Here is a 20,299-nt window from a genome sequence, read left to right on the forward strand (position 1 = left end):
TTGTTTGAAAATCCAAATGTTTTTATTAATATCAAGTATTTTCACTGGCTTACCTCTCTGTCCCCTTTAAGCGAAGTATATCCAATATTGCTTTATTAGATTGTACATATATCGTAATAAGTAAATTCTACTTAGTTTCTAGGCCAAAATTTAACAGATTACAGTTACAAACCAGTGAAGAAAAATAAATCCACTTTGGCCAAAATATAGTATGTTTGAGTATGATTACGTCAAACTTCCTCAATTAACATTAATATTTGATGGCTAATCTAGTAATTAGAAAAGCGTATTTTTCTTCTAGGTACTTGTTATTTTTTTCATGTACAGCTGACCCTTCAACAACAGGGGTCTGAATTGCGCAAGTCCACTTACTTATACACAATTTTTTTTCTATGCAGTACAGTATTGAATTTTCTCTTCTTTGTAACTTTCTTAGCGACATTTTTTCCCTAGCTTCATTGTAAGAATACAGCATATAATACATATAATATGCTAAATATGTATTAATCAACTGTGTATATAATCAGGCTATTATTAAAATTTGGGGGGAGTCAAAAGTTATACGTGGATTTGACTGTGCAGGGGGGGATCAGCACCCCTAATTCCCACATTGTTCAGAGTCAACTGTACTTATAATACAGGACTTTTTCAAAATTTTCATGAGATTGGACTATAGGACTTTTCCAGAAAGAGGCAGGACACTCTTCCAGTATGTTAGAACAAAGTCTACGGCAGCTCTGTATACCTCATATAGTAAAGTTACTTAATGTGAGTTAAAAAATTACGTTCAGATGATCTTTTCCACTTATATTTCAGTGGTATCTAGTTAGTATTTACACAATAATTTTGAGCAAATGGTTTTTACAGGGCAAAATGGATATAGTTTCTCATGGTTTTTGCAACTGATAGTTCCCCAAATACCGTATTATACTGAGAACAAGCATGCCACTGAAGAAATATTAACATTCGACTTGCTGGTTTTCATCTCAAAATAAGTGCATCTAATTTTACTGTAGAAGTTGTACCAACACATAAACACAGAAAATTTTGCATTCTCCCAAATGTGTCATCATTAGGTAAAAATTCATCTAGGCAAAATAGTATTTATGCTTCCATTTTATTGTTTTTAAGAATTAAACTGCCACCTCAGTAGTCTTAAGAGCAATATAATGAAACATACATACATTTAATTTAGACTTATGTCCATCATAGCTTCAAAGGCTTCCCTGAAATAAGGCTGGGATTCACATCTTTTTCCTTAAGGAAAGAAAAACTAACAGTAATTTTGTTATCCTTCTACCCACCCACCCTCATTCAAACAATAACTGGATGAATTCAAGTCTAACACCATTTAAAAATTTTGTCTGCTATAACACATTCATCTGATCTGCCTCCCTGCATAACACATATTTTTTTAAACCTAACTGAAAAGAAATCATTTTCTTAAAAGTCTATGAGAATTCTCTTAAACATGTGGAAGTTTATCATGATACTAATTGTTTTGTCCAATACATAGGCTAAGTGGTTTCATACCACGTTCAACTCTAGCGAATTTCAATGAAAACAGGAGAGCTCCTCATAGATAGCTGAAAAGCTCTAAAGTGAATTTGGCTATTTTCTTATTACGAGAAACAAAGAATGGTATTGGATTTTCAACAGTAATATTTTAACAGCTCCTAAACAGGGGCATGAAAAGGAATCAAGTTTGCACCAGTCCAAGTACCTACAGTAATGTGATAGAAGCACTCACCACCACCATTTCACACTAGTTCATACTTCACTCCCACGCTTCTAATAAGAATTTCTCACTAGATCTATTGCATTAACACTGGACTCTCAAATTGCTAGATGTGAAAAATCACTCAATTAACTTTAAAAAAAAAAGCATATTCGTTATTTTCAGCTGGTCGAGGTTGAAATGATCACTGATATCATCTCTAACTTCAGCTCTCAGTTCACAGATGCCTCTGCATCTGATGATCCAAGATGAGAAACTGGTTTCGGCCTGTATCTGACAGAATTAAATGGTCAATTAGCCATCAGTTCACCCTTTGTCAAAAAGAAATGTTCTAAATTTATGCACTACAAACTAGTTAATAAATGATATCTGCATACTACACTTTTCATGTTTATATTATGCACCATTTTAGGGGGGAGGAAATACTTCACAGGGGTTTATTCAAAGGATATAAAATGATATCCTAAGAGTGTTGATTTATACATATGAGTTCTGTATAAAACGTAAGTGGTCATCTTAGCTGGACTGTAACAAGCCCCTATAATGCAAAAGCTGACTCTAAAGGCACCTTATAAAGCTCTGAAATTCACAATTTAGTCATTACTTTTCTCTTATACAAAATCATCTGGCAGTCTGCACTGTTGACTCCATTTTAAAACGTTCCAAACTTTATAGTGCTTAACCAATAAAAGGAATAGGAAATAATTAATAGTTTTAAAATTTCAAGTTAGAGAAAAAAACCTTATCACACAGTAATGAAACCTGAGCAACGCCAAGTTTGTGATTACAAGAACGTCCTTCATTAATACAGTACTCCTCGACGGCATTCCTACTGTACTTTAAAACCCAATAGACAAGAACCCACTCAAAGCACAGATCAAACTCTACCAGGAAATGAGGAATTATACAAAGCTTATTCAGCCCTAAATGTTTAGTTTAAGACAATGAGCAGAGTAGAACACACTTCATCTAAATAACACAATTTAAACAGTTCTATAAAATAATGTTACTTTAGATTAGTAAATGTGGTGCATCATGTGATTCCAACCATTCGGTAGAAAGCACTAACGAGTAACAGTACCCCCAACGGCTTGGAGCCTGCAGAGTCCATTGCTTTGGCCGTATCTTTCCAAATAATTACTAATGCCTTTTAATATTATGAACATAAATATGGAATTCCAATGTATTTTGGTGCTCCTGAGGCTGCCTAAAAATGAAAAGGCATCCAAGTGAAGTGCATTATATACTTAATATACCTCAAAATTTCAGTGCCTAAAATGTGAAATAATTCTCTACCATTTAACAGTCTGCCTTACAGTAAATTCTAGTAGATTTTTACTTTTAGGATTTTATTGTAACTTTGGGAAATTAGTGGTAAAACATATGGTTTTAAAAAACAGTATGTGGCTGCACTTAAATTCACATAAAAATAGCATTTTTACAACCATTTTGAAATTTAATCCTTTTACACAGGTTAACAAAATGTATCACAAGAAAAACTAAACATTGGATTTAACAAAAGCCATATTTTTGAAAGTGGAACAATGAAAAATTCTTCTCAAATTTTTTACAAATGGTCACCTCTGGGTCAATTTACCACACTAGGGGAACAAAGTTGTTAAAATATAGCTGTGCTCAACTGAGCGACTTATCTGCACTACAGTATAGTACTTGAAGTCAATTCTAAGGTCAAGATTTAAAACCATTTTAAGAGACAAGACCCTAAGTGTTTTATGGTCACCTCAGTAAGAGGTACTTTTCCTTCCCCAAAACAGTCAAAGCTTAATTAAAAGATTGACTATACATAAGTTTTTTTTTCCCTCATCAAATCTTCAGTTCAAAGTACTATTAATCATTGGTAATACGGTCTATATCTTGTCTGATCTGGATGATGTGGTCCAGGAAGTGGGGTTTGAGAAGGCGGGCCCTGCATTCGTGGAGGAGGAGGTGGCCCTCTTGGTGCCGGCCATATACCAGGACTCATTCCCCCTGGTTGTGTAAATGGAGGGCTCAGAGTTCCTTGATCTTCAGTGAACTGGGGTAAAGAGTTAGGATTGTAATGGTGAGGAGGGGGTGCAGTTACAGGTGGACCACCATGTTGAGGTGGGGGAGGTCCTGGAGGAGGATGATTCATATAAGGTGGCATCTGGGCAATAATATGTCCAGGGGGAGGGGTGATTGGTGGTGGAGCAGAGGTCATTGGTGGAGGTGGAGCTTGGCTATAAACCAAGTGAGGAGTACCTGCGGCCTGGGGAGGATGTGGCATTGGATGGCTTATTGGTGGTGGAGGAGGTGGGGGTGGTGCATAATGTTGCTGTGGAGGCATAATATGATGAGGGTGCGAAACCACTGGTTGACCCTGATATTCAGGATGGTGGTGAGCAGGTGCTGGGGCAGGAGGTGGTGGTTCTCTAGCACCTGAATTTGAGTCATCCTGAATAGGGACGGTTATTAAATTGCTGTGTTTTCTTGTTGAAATACGAAAGGTTTCCTGACTGACCGAACGAGGTGGAGGTGGAGCCATGGACAACTCTGCAGGAGGCGCGCGGATGTCCTCGTGGGGCTGATTATAGTGCTCGTGTGGCACGTGTTGCAAAGGAGGTGGTGGCATCATGATGTGCTGCTTTGGTGGAATGTGGCTCATATGGTGCTTGTCCGGCGGCATTATAAAGCGATCGGGGATTTCGGCTGGTGGTGGGGCAATAGGCGGATGGACGTTTTCAAGTGAAGCGCGGGCAACAGGTTTTCCAGCTCTCATATGGCGGTGGTTGATATGAGCCTGTAAGTCTCTCTGAGACAAGTATGTTCTCTTGCACCCTTGAACAATGCTACACATGAAGAGAGAACCTCGTGTACACTGCTCGATTCGCTGCACAGGATCACTACAGCTAAATTAGAAGGGGGAAAAAATTGATTTACTGAAAGCAGACTATAAAAATAATATATGCCTGTTTCTAAAATCGGTTGTGGAAAATATCGCAGGAGTTCACAATTAAAAGTTGTAGTTACTGTAAGTGAACCTTTCATCTCTCCCACTCTGTAGTCTGTTCCCTATTAAGCATCAGCTTTCCACCAAATTCAGACCTCTTTATACAAAAAAACATTATAAGTTACAAGTGCTCATCAAACAGAATATGTTTTAAGAAAAGACCTATTCTTCCTAAGACCTAGAATGATCTGGTTGTCTCAAACACCTCTACGCTTTCATCCATTTGCAAAAATATCCAGAAAGGATAAACCAAAGATGTGTCATAGTCATGGAATCCAAACTTGTTTGGTATTTACTGAGCAGTAAGTATGTGCTGAGCAAACAATACGAAGTAAAAGATGCTGCAAGGACTACAAAAATGAGTAAGATCATCCTAATCAGCAGGCTTCCTAAAATTCAACAACGTGAACAATTTAAATTCAAACCCTGACTATCCAGAGTCCCTTAAGGAAGAATTACCAGACAATTTTACTACGAAAAAGTATTACACATCCCCTTCTAAACTCTAAGCACTAAATTTAACTCAACATTTTCTTACTGACTCAGGGTCAAGTTGTAACTTTTCTTCATTCACTGTATTTAATCCACACTTGCCTGTGGCGTCTCTGAAGAAATAGTGGAAAGACGACTGCACCAGGTACCAGAAGAACTGGGGTAAGCACTGCTCTGGCAACTTGGAGAAGTCTTTTCATCTTTTTATCTCTTCATCTGCCATATGGGGTTAAAACATGCCCTCTACCTAATCACAATGTTCTTTTTTTTTTTTTTTATCTACTTTGCCCTACTTAAAAGAATATTCTAGGATAAATGAAACAATGAAAGTGACAGGATTGAATCACTAGTGAAGCACTACGTAGGCACAGATAGAAGCTCTGATCATTGAACATGTGTGTCAGGTCATCTGAGACTATATTAAATGGCTCTCTATTCTTGATTTTGAGCTGTGTCCACACTTCCATCCTAGCTGTAAGGCTGGCACTCCTTGATCCTAGCAGGCTTCCCCTGAGTGGCCATTTGGCACAGTTCTCATTTTTTGCTTCTAATTTGCTGTAAACTCAGAAATATCTCTACAGTAACAGGATGTAAGGCACTTTGCTTTGGGTGATGCTTAAAAGCAACAGTAGATATTTATATTAACGTGCGCTGCCATTTCTTCTCTTCCTGATTTGAGTCTGTTAAACAGCCAGATAGGCTTATGTTCTCAAATAGCTAAGGGCCAACCAGTGAGGTGCTTACTTGGGAGTTACACCTAATATCTTGAAAACTAAATTCCCTTTTAAATATTAATATTAGAACACTTAGTGAATCATCCTTTCTCTCTCAGTGATGTCAATCTTCCTACACCACAAAAAGAAACCATCCCCTGCAACTGTCCATAATTCTGTTATCAACCAATACTACCAATCTTGAGATAGCTTCTGACACAGGTTATAAAATCTCAGAAGCCTACAACTGCTCTAAGGAAGTTTGTCTCACAGCTTTCTCAAGTCTTCTATCAGGGGTTCTAAATGGATATAAAAATCCCCAATTTACTCTGGATCTTTCAAGACCATCCCAAACTGGATCAGTATCAACCAAAATACCTCTAGATCTTCTTCATAACTTGTCTGAGCTGACGCCATGATGGTGTCCTAAGACATACTCGAGATACAAATAATAAGACTTGAAGGTAATAAATAAGAGCTTATACTTAACATAGTACTTATTGTATGTTAGCTACTACACATATACATACTAGTTTAGTTCTAACAACAACACACAGAGGTAGATACTATTATCAGCTCCATTTTACTGATGAAGAAACAACCTGTCACATAACTAATAAGTGGCAGAATACAGATTTGAAGCCAGGAATTCTAATTCCAAAGTCTCTGTTCTCAATCACTGCTTGATACTATCTCTCTAGTGACCCATCAGAAAAAAACAAAAATACAGAACTGTTTTGGTTTATAACACTAATTTTGTGATGACAAATATATTTGTTTTGGCCAATCTGAACTGACAGATAATAGCTACCTAGGCCTATCCTAAGGAGAAGGATATCCTAAGGAGAAGAAAGATTAGCTATGTCTGCATATTTGATATCCTGCTGCTGACTTACATCATACCCTGACCTTTAACCTGGATTACAATTCATCCCATCACAAACTTTATTATTTAAAAATGTAATGATAATCTTACCCTGGACACATCTTATCTCCTTTTTTTTCATGTAAAATAGCACAGTCATAGCAAAAAACATGCTTGCATGGAATCTGTGAACAGAGACATAATAGTTAAGCACATGAGAATTTAAAATATTTCCATAAAAACTGTAAGCATAGTAACCTAGACACAGAAGGCACTTGAGAACGATTCATCAAAACAACAAACAAACAAAAACATTAAGTACTAGTCACAGAAAAGCAACAGTTAACCTTTTTCAGTAACAAAGCCCTTTAAGAATATAAGGAGAACTTTGGCCCTTTCCCCAATAAATGAATACATGTGCATCTGCTTACACTTTCTGGAAGTATAAACGCTATGAGTTTCATCCTGTGGTTCCTAGCATGTAAAGCTCCTAAAGAAGCCCACACTATCCAAAGTAATCTACAGATTCAATGCAATTTTTCACAGAACTAGAACAAGAAGTCCTAAAGTTTGTATGGAACCACAAAACACCCCGAACAGTCAAAGTAATCTTGAGAAAGAACAAATCTGGAGGTATCACAATCCCAGATTTCAAACTAAACTACAAAGCTGTAGTAATTAAAACAGGATGGTATTGGCACAAAACAGATACAAATGAATGAAACAGAGTTGAGCCCAGAAATAAACACATGCTCATATGGTCAATTAATCTACGACAGAGAAAACAAAAATACACAACGGGGAAAATGCAGTCTCTTCAATAAATGGTGTTGGGAAACTGGACAGCCAGGAAAAGAATGAAACTGGACCACTTTCTTATACCATACACAAAAATAAACTCAAAATGGATTAAAAACCTACATGTATGACCTGAAACCATAAAACTCCTAAAAGAAAACACAGGCAGCAATTTCTTGAACAGCAATCTTAGCAACATTTTTCTAGATATGTCTCCTCAAAGAAAACAAAAGCAAAAACAAATAACTGGGACTACAACAAACTAAAATGCTTTTGCACAGCAAAGGAAACCATCAACAAAACAAAAAGACAACCTACTGAATGGGAGAAGAAATTTGCAAATGATATATGCAATTAGGGGTTAATACCTAAAACACATAAAGAACTCATACAACTCAACACCAAAACAAACAAACAAACAAAAAACCAAACACCAAATAACCTGATTAAAATGGGCTGAGGACCTGAATAAACATTTTTTTTTTTTTAAAGATTTTATTTATTTGACAGAGAGAGACACAGCGAGAGAGGGAACACAAGCAGGGGGAGTGGGAGAGGGAGCAGAATCCCTGCTGAGCAGGGAGCCCGATGCGGGGCTCGATCCCAGGACCCTGGGATCATGACCTGAGCCGAAGGCAGACGCTTAACGACTGAGCCACTCAGGCACCCCTGAATAAACATTTTTCCAAAGAAGACATACAGATGGCCCATAGGCAAGTGAAAAGATGCTCAACATCACTAATCATCAGAGAAATGCAAATCAAACCACAATAAGATATCACCTTACATCTGTCTGAATGGCTAGTATCAAAAAGACAACAAATAACGTGCTGGTGAGGATGTAGAGAAAAAAGAACCCTCACTGCACTGCTGGTAAAAATGTAAATTGGTGCAGCCACTGTGGAAAACTGTATGGAAGTTCCTCAAAAAACTAAAACTTGAAGTACCATACGATCCAGTAATTCCACTTCTGGGAATTTACCTGAGGAAAACAAAAAACACTAATTCGAAAAGGCATATGCACCCTTATGCTTACTGCAACATTATTGATAATAGCCAAGATATGGAAGCAACCCAAGTGTCTAATGATAGCTAAATGGATAAAGAAGATGTGGTACATATACACAATGGGATATTTAAAAATTATAATAAAATAATAAATAATACAAAAATAATAATACAATAAAAGTAATAATAAATAATACACACACTAAAAATATTTATAATTAGGGGGGTGGGAGGGATGGGGTGGCTGGGTGACAGACACTGGGGAAGGTATGTGCTATGGTGAGCGCTGTGAATTGTATAGGACTGTTGAATCACAGACCTGTACCTCTGAAACAAATAATACATTATATGTTAAAAAAAAAAAAAGAAGATAGTAAGAAGGGAAAAATGAAGGGGGGGAAATCGGAAGGGGAGACGAACCATGAGAGACTATGGACTCTGAGAAACAAACTGAGGGTTCTAGAGGGGAGGGGGGTGAGGGGATGGGTTAGCCTGGTGATGGGTGTTAAAGAGGGCACGTACTGAATGGAACACTGGGTGTTATATGCAAACAATGAATCATGGAACAGTACATCAAAAAACTAACGATGTAATGTATAATAAAACATAATAAAATAAAAAAATAATAAAAATAAAAATACATGTAATTAAAAAAATACACTTAAAAAGAATTAAATCTTGCCATTTGCAACAATGTGGATGCACCCAGAGGGTGTTGTGCTAAGTAAAGTCAGTCAGAGAAAGGGGCACCTGCGTGGCTCCGTCAGTTAAACAACTGACTCTTGATTTCAGCTCAGGTCAGATTTCAGGGTTATGAGATTGAGCCCCGCATCAACCTCCATGCCCAGCAGGAGTCTGCTTGAGATTCTCTCCCTCTGCCCTGCCCCCCCATGAGCACATGTGCTCTCTCTCTCTCTAAAATAAATAAATCTTTTAAAAAAACATAACAGAGAAAGACAAATACCATATGATTTCACTCACATGTAGAATATAAAAAACAAAACAAACACAACAACAAAAAGAGAAACAGTCATAAATACAGAGTACACATTAGTGGTTGTGGCAAAATAGGTGAAGGTGATTAAGAGGTACAAACTTCCAGTTATAAAACAAGTCACAGGAATGAAAAGTACAGCATAATCAATATTGAAATATACTGAATTATATTATACAATACTGAAATATAGTCAATAATATTGTAATAACTTTGTGTGGTGAAAGATGGTAACCACACTTATCATGGTGAGCACAGTGTAATGTATGTAATTGTCAAACCACTATGTTGTACACCTGAAACTAATTTAATGTCAACTATACTTCAATTAAAAATAAAAAAATTAAAAATTAAAAAAAAAACTCCCAAAAAATACCATAACCGTGTTTTATCTTATCCTGTTCCTCCTGAAACTATTCCAAAGCAATAAAATAAGAAATACCTCCTACATTTCATATAAGTAGCATTTTTCTCTGGCAGTTGATAAACTTATAAAAATCCAAAAATAAATCAGAAGGACAGGGTAAAACGATGTTAAACCATTTTAAAATTCACAATCCATCACTGTTATTTAGTTATGTTATACAGCAAAGCAAGAGTGTACAATTTATGCCCTCTACCAGCAGATATGTTACTGAGTTCAATTTTTTTTTCCAAACACAAATGTAAAACTATCTTTTTTTAAGGGAGGATGTGTCAAAATTACTATAAAATTACAGCGAGGGGGTTGTAATTGTTTTTAATGATTAGAATTCAATTCTCCAAAATTCTAATTATTAGTTTTACATTAAAAATTATAACCTTCAGAAATGAGTAACTGATTTTATTCTTTAAACAAGAAAACATTTTTCCTTAATAAACTATAATAAATGTATACTAACAACTATCAAACAGTCCAAAGAAGTTAAGTTTTCAGAAGTTAGTTTCCTTAGTATTTTTTAAGCAAGTCAAGAATTTGTCAGTTATATTAAATACACGTTATCCCAAAATTTCCCTTAGCCATTTCATACTTATTTAAAAATGTCACAAATTCAGTATTAAACAGTGATAAACCTATCTACTTAAATTTCAGAATCCCATCTCTATGCAAATTTTACATTTACTAAAACATTTTAGTACTACTTACCATTCGCCCATAGATTTTAATAGGCAATCCACATTTGTCACAGAAATGTACTGGTGTATCATCCTTTTCACCTAAGATGTTTATCTGTTGAAATGATATAATTAAAATTTCCTTTTTAAGCATTTCTAAAAATTATATTTATAATTATGCAATGAATTGGCTAGTATTTATAGAAGTTCTTAGAACAATTAAGGGTTTCTTGGTATAGTTCCTATATATTCCACATCATTAGCTGTGCCACTGTTAGGTTTTTTTCTCTTAGTGTTTATGGTTATTGATTTTACTTCACTTTATTGAAAATTACTTTCAAATTATTTTTGAAAATAGTGGAAACAGGGCATTAATAAACAAATCATTTGAGTGTTCTCTAAAAAGCTTAGTAGCTGCAATAAAAGCTCAAACCATTCTTTATTCTGATTGTTCTAATAAAATACTTGGTATTTTATTGTTCTAATAATATTTTTTATTTTTAGTTATACCTGGAAGTCCCAAAAAAGGTGTCCAGGAAATCTTCGCTGATTTCCAAAAAGTTCGCCCCCTTTACAGTCATACCGTTCTTCTTCATTATAATCAAATCCTTCTGAGAAAAGAAAGTGTTAAAGATTAACTTTCAAAGCCTAAACTTCATTTTGGAAGTACATGTATATGGTACCACAGACCTGTTCACCGAAAAGCCTATCTGAAGCCTTTCAAAGCTCTTCTAAGGACAAGATAATCAAGACTAGTTTGAGTTTAAAATATCAGCTAGAAATGATCTTGGCAACCATCTAGTCCAACACTCTTACTCCACAATTGAGAATATTGTAGCATTGAGACCCATAATAACTCAACACACAGATTAGTGGTAGAGCCAGAACAGACCTCAGAACTCTTCACTCCCATTCAAGTGCTCTTATTAACTCATCAGACTATCTCTAGTTTAAACTTCACTAATTACCATCATCACACTTGTTGCACAAACTTTTAAGATACTGATCACCACTTATTCTAATCTACCTACAAAAGTGGTATCAGGCTGCAAGAGGCTGATTTTATTGCCATAAGTATATAATGGAAACAAAGAATTCTGCAGATTTTCTTCTTACGACTTAGTAAATTAGGTATCCTCTCCTTCAGTCTTAAAACTGAGCCTGATTTTAGAAACAACAACATATTCATACTTCAGCCTTTCAGTTAAAACCTCTCCCTGGTTTATCAACCAAACAGCAGAAGCCATATCATATCTATTTACAAGTATCCTCTTCTACACTGCATGTACCAATAAAGTTATGAAGATCAAATGGGCTCAATTTCTCTGACCCTGATCACAATCTTCTCATCTCATACAAAAGAAAAGACAACCAATGGATAGTCTGATGGTAATTCTAGGTAGAATCCAATCACCTAAAGTAAAGCTGAGAAGACACATCTATCCCTCCAAAATGCCAGGCTTCTCATGTCTCTTTTGGCCCTAGAACTGGTAAACAGAGTAGCCCAAGCACACAAGTTTTAACTTTACCCACATGGCTAAATTACAGCACCTGTGTATGGATAGGCACATGGACAGACACACAAATACAATGATGCAAGAATTTTTCAAAGCTGATATAGACAATTCAGTGCACTAATTACCTCCAATACAAAGGAGATATAAAGATATAAAGTTCAAAGTTATAAAGTTACAAATGAGTGACCATAGACTCTTATATGACCCATTTATACCTCATAAAAGCTGCTGTCATCTAAAACTCAAAATAAGGAAAATCAATTTCTCTTATTTATCTAAAATGCAGAAAGCAACAAACAAGGAAATAAGGAACCCATAATCATTTTTCAGAGTAGTTCAAGCTGTACTCCCATCCTTAAACTACAAACTATATATATTCACATAGATATATCAGCACCCAAAACTCCCTATTCTGATCAATGCCTAGGAAAAACACCAATCACTTATTATTTTTTTACCCCAAGTAAGTGAATCTAAAGTATTCAAAAATTATCTTCAGCCTCAGTTTGCTGTATTAAGAGAGAGAATGGTAACAGTAGTTCCCTCTAGAAAGGGGTGTGGGCTTGGGGAGTGAGAGGAGAGGGAATGAAGGGACATCTGAGAGGAAAAGGATAGAAAGGGGTTTTTAGCTTTTTTGCCTTGTTTGGATTATTACAACAAGAATTTATTTGCATATTAGTGGGTAGTTTTTAGAAATTATTAAAAGAAACCGAAAGACCAAAGAGAGGGCACCCCAGGTTATGGAGAGTGCGGCAGCAGCCCTAAGTTGCTACCACTACAATTTAGAACATTTGACTTCAAATGTACTTGTTCAGATGGGGAGAGATACCCTACAATACAAGGAAGCATAATATGAGGTATAATTAAAATATTTTGATTCCAAAAAGAAATACAGACAGATTGCTGGAAAAGAACAGAAAATCTAGAAACAGACATAAATAAATACGTTTAGACGTTTAATGTACGATAATGATGGGATACCATTTGGCACAGAAAAGATCACTCAATAGCTGGGACAAACAGCTAGCTGTTTTAGAGAAAAAATAAATAGAGCCAAACTCTACTTTATTTTTTTAATAACCAAATATATGTCCATAAGTGTTCCAATGCCAGCTAACTTTTTCTGTAAAAGGCTAGATAAGTGAATATTTTAGGCTGTGTTGGTCTCTTATAATTACTCAACTAAGCCATTATAGTGTGAAAGCAGCCATGAACAGTACTTAAATGAATGGGCATAGCTGTGATCCAATAAGACTTTACAAAAACTGGGCTGGATTTGGTCCACAGGCCATAGTTTGCTGACCGTGTACTAAAGGGTAAGAGGGGAAAACTATTTTATGCTCATGAAATAGGGGAAAGGCCTTTCTATGAATTTTATAAAACCCAGAAGTCATAACAGAAAAGACTGGATTGGTATCTGACTACAAAGAATCTTCAAACTTCTATACAATAAAAACTGTATATATAAAATGCAAAAGACAAATGGTGAATATACACAATATATGACAAAGAGCCAATTTGTACATTAATTTGTAAAGAACTCATAAAAATCAGGAGAAAGACAACAAAACAGAAAAAAAAAATGGTTAAAGGATATGAACAGGTAGATCCTAGGCAAAACACATATACTATGAAAAGATATATACACATAACCCCACTCATAATTAAAGAAATGTATATCAAAACAAAAATTTTAAAAGGGTAATAGTCCGTCCCAATATTGGTGTGTGGGAATATAAACTGATGTATTTTCTTGAAGAGCTATTTGACAATATCAGTTAAAATCTAAAATGCATAGTATCCATCAAGTTATAAAATACCCAAATCAGGCAGTATAAATTCTACACCAAGTATACATGCTAAGCTATATGTACAAGAATATTTACTACAACATTGTTTTTAACAGCAAAAAAGTTAGAAAAATTACTAAATTATGGCATATCCATAAAAAAATATCTAAACCTATTTTCTTAAATGAGTACATCTGTACATACTGATAAACGGCAAAATTTCAAATGCATCTTACATGCAAAAAGGGCAGTTATACATTAAAAGGTACTATAAAAAATTATTTTGGTGAAGTACTGTCAAGGTAGAGGAACAAATTTCACTTTTAATATTATGTTTTCTGCAATATTATTTAAGTTTTTTTTTTTAACAACACGCAGTGTTACTTTCAATAACAAAAGAAAAAACCAAAAATATTATAAAGGAAGAGAAAAAGTACATGCCAAAATGAGAAGTCAAACAAACAGACTAAAAAATGAAGACAGTAAGATAAAAAAAAGATCTTAAGTAAATAAATAAATAAGACCACATGGATTATTTGGTGGAATGAGATACAAAAGACAGACTTGTGGACTTGTCAGTTAAAACAAATTACCTTCATCACCAGGTGGAGCCTTTGCAGGCATCCTGTTTATAGTCCTTGGAGTTCGAGGTGCAGTTTTGGCTTTGTTCCCTTGTTTGGAGATGAGCTTTATAGGAATTCGTCTTCGAACATCAAGACCACCCAATGATCCAGAACTATTAGTGCCTTGTAACTCATTATCTATGTCAGAAGAAAAAAGTTGTAATTTCTTTTAGTTTTCCTTTTTTGAAGATTATTCTGCCACAGGTATTAAAGTTACATACCCAACATTATCAAGGGCTAGATATCTGGGCTCTGATTTTAAATATAATGTTATGTAAGTTTAAACACTAACTTTCTCTGTACTGGATAAAACCTTAATGCAATGCTTTTTGAGACACACAACCCTTTAAAAAGTTGACAGAAGTTATAGAACCTCTCCCTAAAGTAGAAAATAAAAATTTTCATATGATTCCAGAAGAGTTTACAGAAAACATAAAAAACTCTTCATAAGCCCAAGATAAGAACTTCTGTTTTTAACTAGAAGAGATTTTTTTCAAAGAAAAAAAAAAAGAGTAAGAGGAAGAAGGAGGAAAAGAAAGAAAATCATCCCTATTCTCCATCAAGCACACAAAACACTTGTTAAGTCAGTGAAGTGAATCTACATTAGGACAATAAAAAAAAACAAAACACAAAACTAACACTGACAATGGCAAAATTAAAGAAATAATGCACTTGAAAACGAAGTTAGTTTTAAGGAAGGTGATTATTTCCTTAGGGGTAAAATAGTTTTTCTAAAAAATATTCAAGAATAGCAAAAATTATTACACCATTTAATAGCAGAAACATGCAATAATGTATTTGTGCTATAACCTTTCTAGATATATAATGAGAGTGTGTTATTCTGAGCAGCATCATAATGGAAACTCTAAACATTAGAGTTTAGGTGGATGCAAGGGTTCTGTGATTAAATTAGATCTAAATAGGGACACTTCCTAAGTCCCTGCTTGTTATTAGTTATGAAATAAATTAACTCATTGCTCATGAGTAATAGGAGCATTATTTCATAGACTGACTCCATCTGAAGGTTGTCTCCCTTTTTTTCAAGTCTATGACAAAATATTACAATACGGAAAATATTCACCTTTACCTACTAAAGACACAAAGGGAAATGCCCTAAAATAGGAAATGCAAATAAAATAATTTTTTTTAAAGATTTTATTTATTTATTTGACAGAGAGTGAGTCAGCGAGAGCAGGAACACAAGCAGGGGGAGTGGGAGAGGGAGAAGCAGGCTTCCCGCTGAGCAGGGAGCCCGATGTGGGGCTTGATCCCAGGACCCTGGGATCATGACCTGAGCCGAAGGCAGACGCTTAACGAATGAGCCACCCAGGTGCCACCCAAATAAAATAATTTTTAAAAAGTAATGTTTTAAATGTGACAAAATATTGAACTGGCCCTGCAGGAGACAGTACAATCAAGATTGATAGGCACACTGTTCACATTACATTCAGTAAAGCCAAATTTGGAAGTAGTAACCTGGTACTAATGACCTCCAAGGCTACTAGGATCATAGACACATGTTAAATTGACATCAATTTGCACTCTTTCCGAACAATATTTATTTTAAGTTTTATTTATCTAAGTAATCTCTATACCCTACATGGGGCTCAAACTCACAACCTCGAGATGAAGAGTTGCACACTCTTTTGACCGAGCCAGCCAGGTGCCCCTCTTTCTGAACAATATTTAGAACAAAATGCAAAATAGGTCCTTAATAATTAATTTAAATATCTTTCAGTCTACTTTCTACTATTACTTTTACAATAGCTAATCCTCAAAGAAAAAATTCATGGAAAGGAATTACATGGGCCTAACCCTAACCCTAAACTCAACTTGGTCAACTTTCAACACTTCACAAAATGTATTAACAAGTTGAATAATGTATTTCATCTGCTTCCATTCTAGTTATTTATGTAAAAGTACCTACAAGCAATGTAATAGCCAAAGGACAGACATGAATCAATTTCTTTTTCTTGCTCAAAAGGTATTCCTGATTTTTCAATAAACTAAAAAAGCAAATTAATGTAGACAGATTTAACAGTTCAATGTTGTCCTTCATATATTAGAAGGACTCAACGGTTTTACCTAGACGAATAACCAAAATACCAACACTTCATTACTGCAAATCCTTTTCCCACCACCCTGAACACTTGTCACAACGGTTGCTTGCTTAGCCTACCACAACTTTTAGGAAGTCCACTGCCCCTTAACACCTTGCCACCTACCTCACAGACTGCAAGCCCATAAACAGAGTACAGCATTTAAGAGTGACATCACTCTGCGTTTGTCTTTTTTTTTTTAATTAAAAATCAGAAAATACAGCACAATTTCTTTTTGAATATGCCAACTAAAAATATAAAGCCTGTAAGCACAAAAGTCCTTGGATATTACACAGAAAATGAGAACTAACACTGTAGGTGGCCATTTATTTTTCTTTTTTCAAGATTTTCTTAAGTAATCTCTACATCCAATGTGGGGCTTGAATTTACAACCCCAAGATTGAGTCACATGCTCTACTGGCTGAGCCAGCCAGGCACCTCTTTAACTTTGAGGCCATTTAAGGTGAATCCGCTTTAAAAAGGAAAAACAATTTATATTATAGTTTTTTAAAAAAAATATTCATTTAGAATTTTATCCTGAATTAAAGGAACCAAGAAATATTTTACAAAATTTAGATTTCAGTTACAACTAAGTGCTGACTCTTAGAACGACCAAAGAATGAATCAAGTGTTAATTGGAGTTTCTTGGGAGTAGTCTTTCCTAGCAAAATTCTATTAGAACACTACAAGATAGCCTTCATTTTATGTTTGACTTTTCAGCATGACCATAAATTCAGTCATTTTTGCATATAATATTCAAGGATTTAAATTTCCCCAAGAGCCTCTCTTAATCTTTTGACATTAAAATCTTTCTTTTCAGATGCCTACCTAATCATGTCTTCAATCAACTGGCATTTCCTCACTTGCCAATGATTTTTATTTGTGCTTCAAATAGTTATCAAATTCATGTTTATGAATTCCATGAAAACCTGTATCTTTTGCAAGCTTTGTAATCACAATCAATATATAGCACATGATACCATTTCCTGGAATGAAGCAAGGACAATGACTTATAACAAAATTAAAAGAATAGAAAAAAGAGGCACCTGGCTGGCTCAGTTGGTAGAACATGTGACTCTTGACCTAGGAGTTGTAAGTTCAAGCCCCACATTGGGTGTAGAGCTTACTTAAAAATAAAATCTTAAAAAAAAAAAAAGAATAGAGAAGGAGCAGCAGTGATATCTATATCTGACTAGGAACTAATTTTTTAAGTGGTTGGCTCATTTGTGAATATTTTCATGTCAGGATGACTCTTTCCTTTCTTAGGCAACATTTTAACTTAGAGAATTAGGATAATAAATACTCAGAGACACACCCAGCAATACTACAACTTCCTAACCTAACACCCTCTAAACTGTGGAAGGGGCTTAACCCCAAATTCTAGTAAAAGGCTCTAATGAGAAATGTTTTGCTCAAGTTGCATGCTTGAGCAAAACTTGTTTCAATTCTACAAAATTTCCAAATACTAGAGTTCCCTACAGCCTAGTTCTCGGCCCTCTTCCCCTCTGTATTCTCATTCCTTGGAGTGATCTCATCCATCTTCATTCCTTAAAATATTAGCTATCTGGTCCTAAGTCTCAAAGATGTATTTTTCAACCCGGATCTTTCCTCTGATCTCCACCTGACAGCACCCCTTGTATGTCCCAGTAAACAGCTCATACTTAGCAGTCCAAAATCTTGTTCCCAAGTTCCCAGGTCTCACCTTTACCACTTAAAAAAAAAAAAAAAAAAAAAAGTCCATTTTCCTCCAAAGTTTTCCCCAACTTTATAATGGGCACCACCTAGCTGCTCAAACCAGAAACCTAGGCATCTCTCCTTTCTCTCACAAAGCTCCTATTTGAGTTCTACTACCAAATATTGAATCTGCACACTCCCCTTCTCCCTAAACCAAGCCAACTTCACTAAGCTGAGCCTCTCTTCTTGTCTACTGCAATCACCGTCTAAATTGTCATTCTCCATGAACAACTTGTTAGTTTTAAAAGAAATTATGTTCCTCATGTACCCCTGTTCCATGGCTTGACATTGCACTTACCACGGCCTTCAAAGTCTTGCACGATCTGACTCCTGCCTTCCTTTCCTGCCTTCCTTTCCAATCTCTTAGGGCTCTGCTCTTCTTGCTAAGCTGCAACTGACTGACCTCTAAAAGTTTTCCTTCCTCAGAGTCTTTGTATTTGCTAGAAATGCTTTCCTCCTGACTAATTCCATAGATGGATTCTTCTCATCCATCAGATCTCAGCTTATAAATACTACCTTTACAGAACGACCCTCCCTGACCACCCTCTCTGAAGCTCCCTCCTATTAGTCTTTACCACAGACACGGTTTCATTTTTTTCAAAGCACTCATCATGATCTGTAATGTTTAGGTTTTTAAAAAAAACTTGTCTATCGTGTCTTCCCCAACAGAATGTAATCTCCATGAGGACAGGGACTCAGTCCGTCTTGTTTACAATTCCATCATTCCATCTCCAGGCATACCATATATTATGCTGACTAGCACTCACTACATTTTATAGAGAAATATAATTTTATATCACTATGTACAAAATTTTTTATTTTATTTTTTTTTTTAGAAAGAGAGCACAAGCAGGGGGAGCGGCAGGCAGAGGGAGAAGCAGGCTACCCACTGAGCAAGAAGCCCAATATGGGACTCGATCCGAGGACCCTGGGATCATGACCCAAGCCGAAGGCAGACGCTCAACTGACTGAGCCACCCAGGCGTACCTATATGTACAAAATTAAGTAGGTATTTGATGACTGAGAACATCCTGACCAATACTTAATACAAAGAATATCCTTTTTTCCTACTTACGATATGGCTGATAAAACTGTACGGAACACTAACTCCCAAGTGCACCCATTCAATATCCAAAAACCACAAAGAAGAAAAAGCCAAACAACACATAACGAAGAGCGGAGTCATTCTTACTTGAGGAACGAGATGAGAATATCTTGAATTTAAACTCTCCTTTGTAAACGCCCCCAAATGATGAGTAAGGACCACAGCCGAAGCGCGGGGCACGCTTTGGGCTCAGGCAGAAAAGCCGCTCCGAGTATGATTCCGGAAACCATATCCGACTCCCTTCTCTCACCTCTAGTCCATGAAGGACCGGAGAGACAATAACGACGGCAGTGACCACCGCAGCACCCGCCCAAGGCTGACTGAGACAGCAGGAAGTCTCCAACCCACTCCCGCGCATCGACTCCCAGCGTAATGAGGCTTCCCCGACTCTGAGATTGGAATCTACCCGCCAGTCCCCAACACGTAGAGCAGAGCACCCGGGATGAGAAAAAAGGAGCCAGCGCTCTCTCGTCCCCACGAGGCCCGCGCCGCCCACCGTCTCGGCTGGGAGCTCAGCAGAACCAGAGAAGCGGCTGTTGCCGGCACCGAGGCTGTAGGTACCACACCGGACGGTAGGCCGGGAAGCAGCAGGCCCTTACCGGGCACGGGGAGGGGTCCGTGAGATTTCTTTCCCACCGCCACACCCCAGTGCTGTAGGGCGAGCGTATCCCCTCTCTGCCCGCTGGGCAGCCAGTCCCAGGCCGGCCAAGGGGGCATGGAACCGGGACCCCCACTGCCT

General features: G+C 36.4%; 1 protein-coding gene across 6 annotated transcripts in view; it reads right to left on the reverse strand.

Annotated features, from left to right (window-relative positions):
* Positions 1 to 20,299, reverse strand: part of CBLL1 (Cbl proto-oncogene like 1) — a 21,408-nt gene continuing 1,109 nt past the window's right edge. For 2 of the 6 annotated variants that reach the window (XM_078060016.1, XM_036083984.2), the window contains exons 2-6: positions 14,593 to 14,760; positions 11,203 to 11,303; positions 10,724 to 10,807; positions 6,909 to 6,982; positions 1 to 4,626 (exon numbers count right to left, since the gene is read on the reverse strand). In XM_078060016.1, the coding sequence (XP_077916142.1) occupies positions 3,591 to 4,626; positions 6,909 to 6,982; positions 10,724 to 10,807; positions 11,203 to 11,303; positions 14,593 to 14,760 (1,463 nt within the window). In that variant the 3' untranslated portion in view covers positions 1 to 3,590. Of the gene's footprint in view, positions 4,627 to 6,908; positions 6,983 to 10,723; positions 10,808 to 11,202; positions 11,304 to 14,592; positions 14,761 to 19,647; positions 20,134 to 20,159; position 20,299 lie in introns of those variants that run through there. The other 4 variants (XM_036083983.2, XM_036083982.2, XM_036083981.2 and 1 more) reach the window with 4 other exon arrangements.

Source organism: Halichoerus grypus, chromosome 12, assembly GCF_964656455.1.
Source record: "Halichoerus grypus chromosome 12, mHalGry1.hap1.1, whole genome shotgun sequence".
Lineage (NCBI taxonomy): Eukaryota > Metazoa > Chordata > Mammalia > Carnivora > Phocidae > Halichoerus > Halichoerus grypus.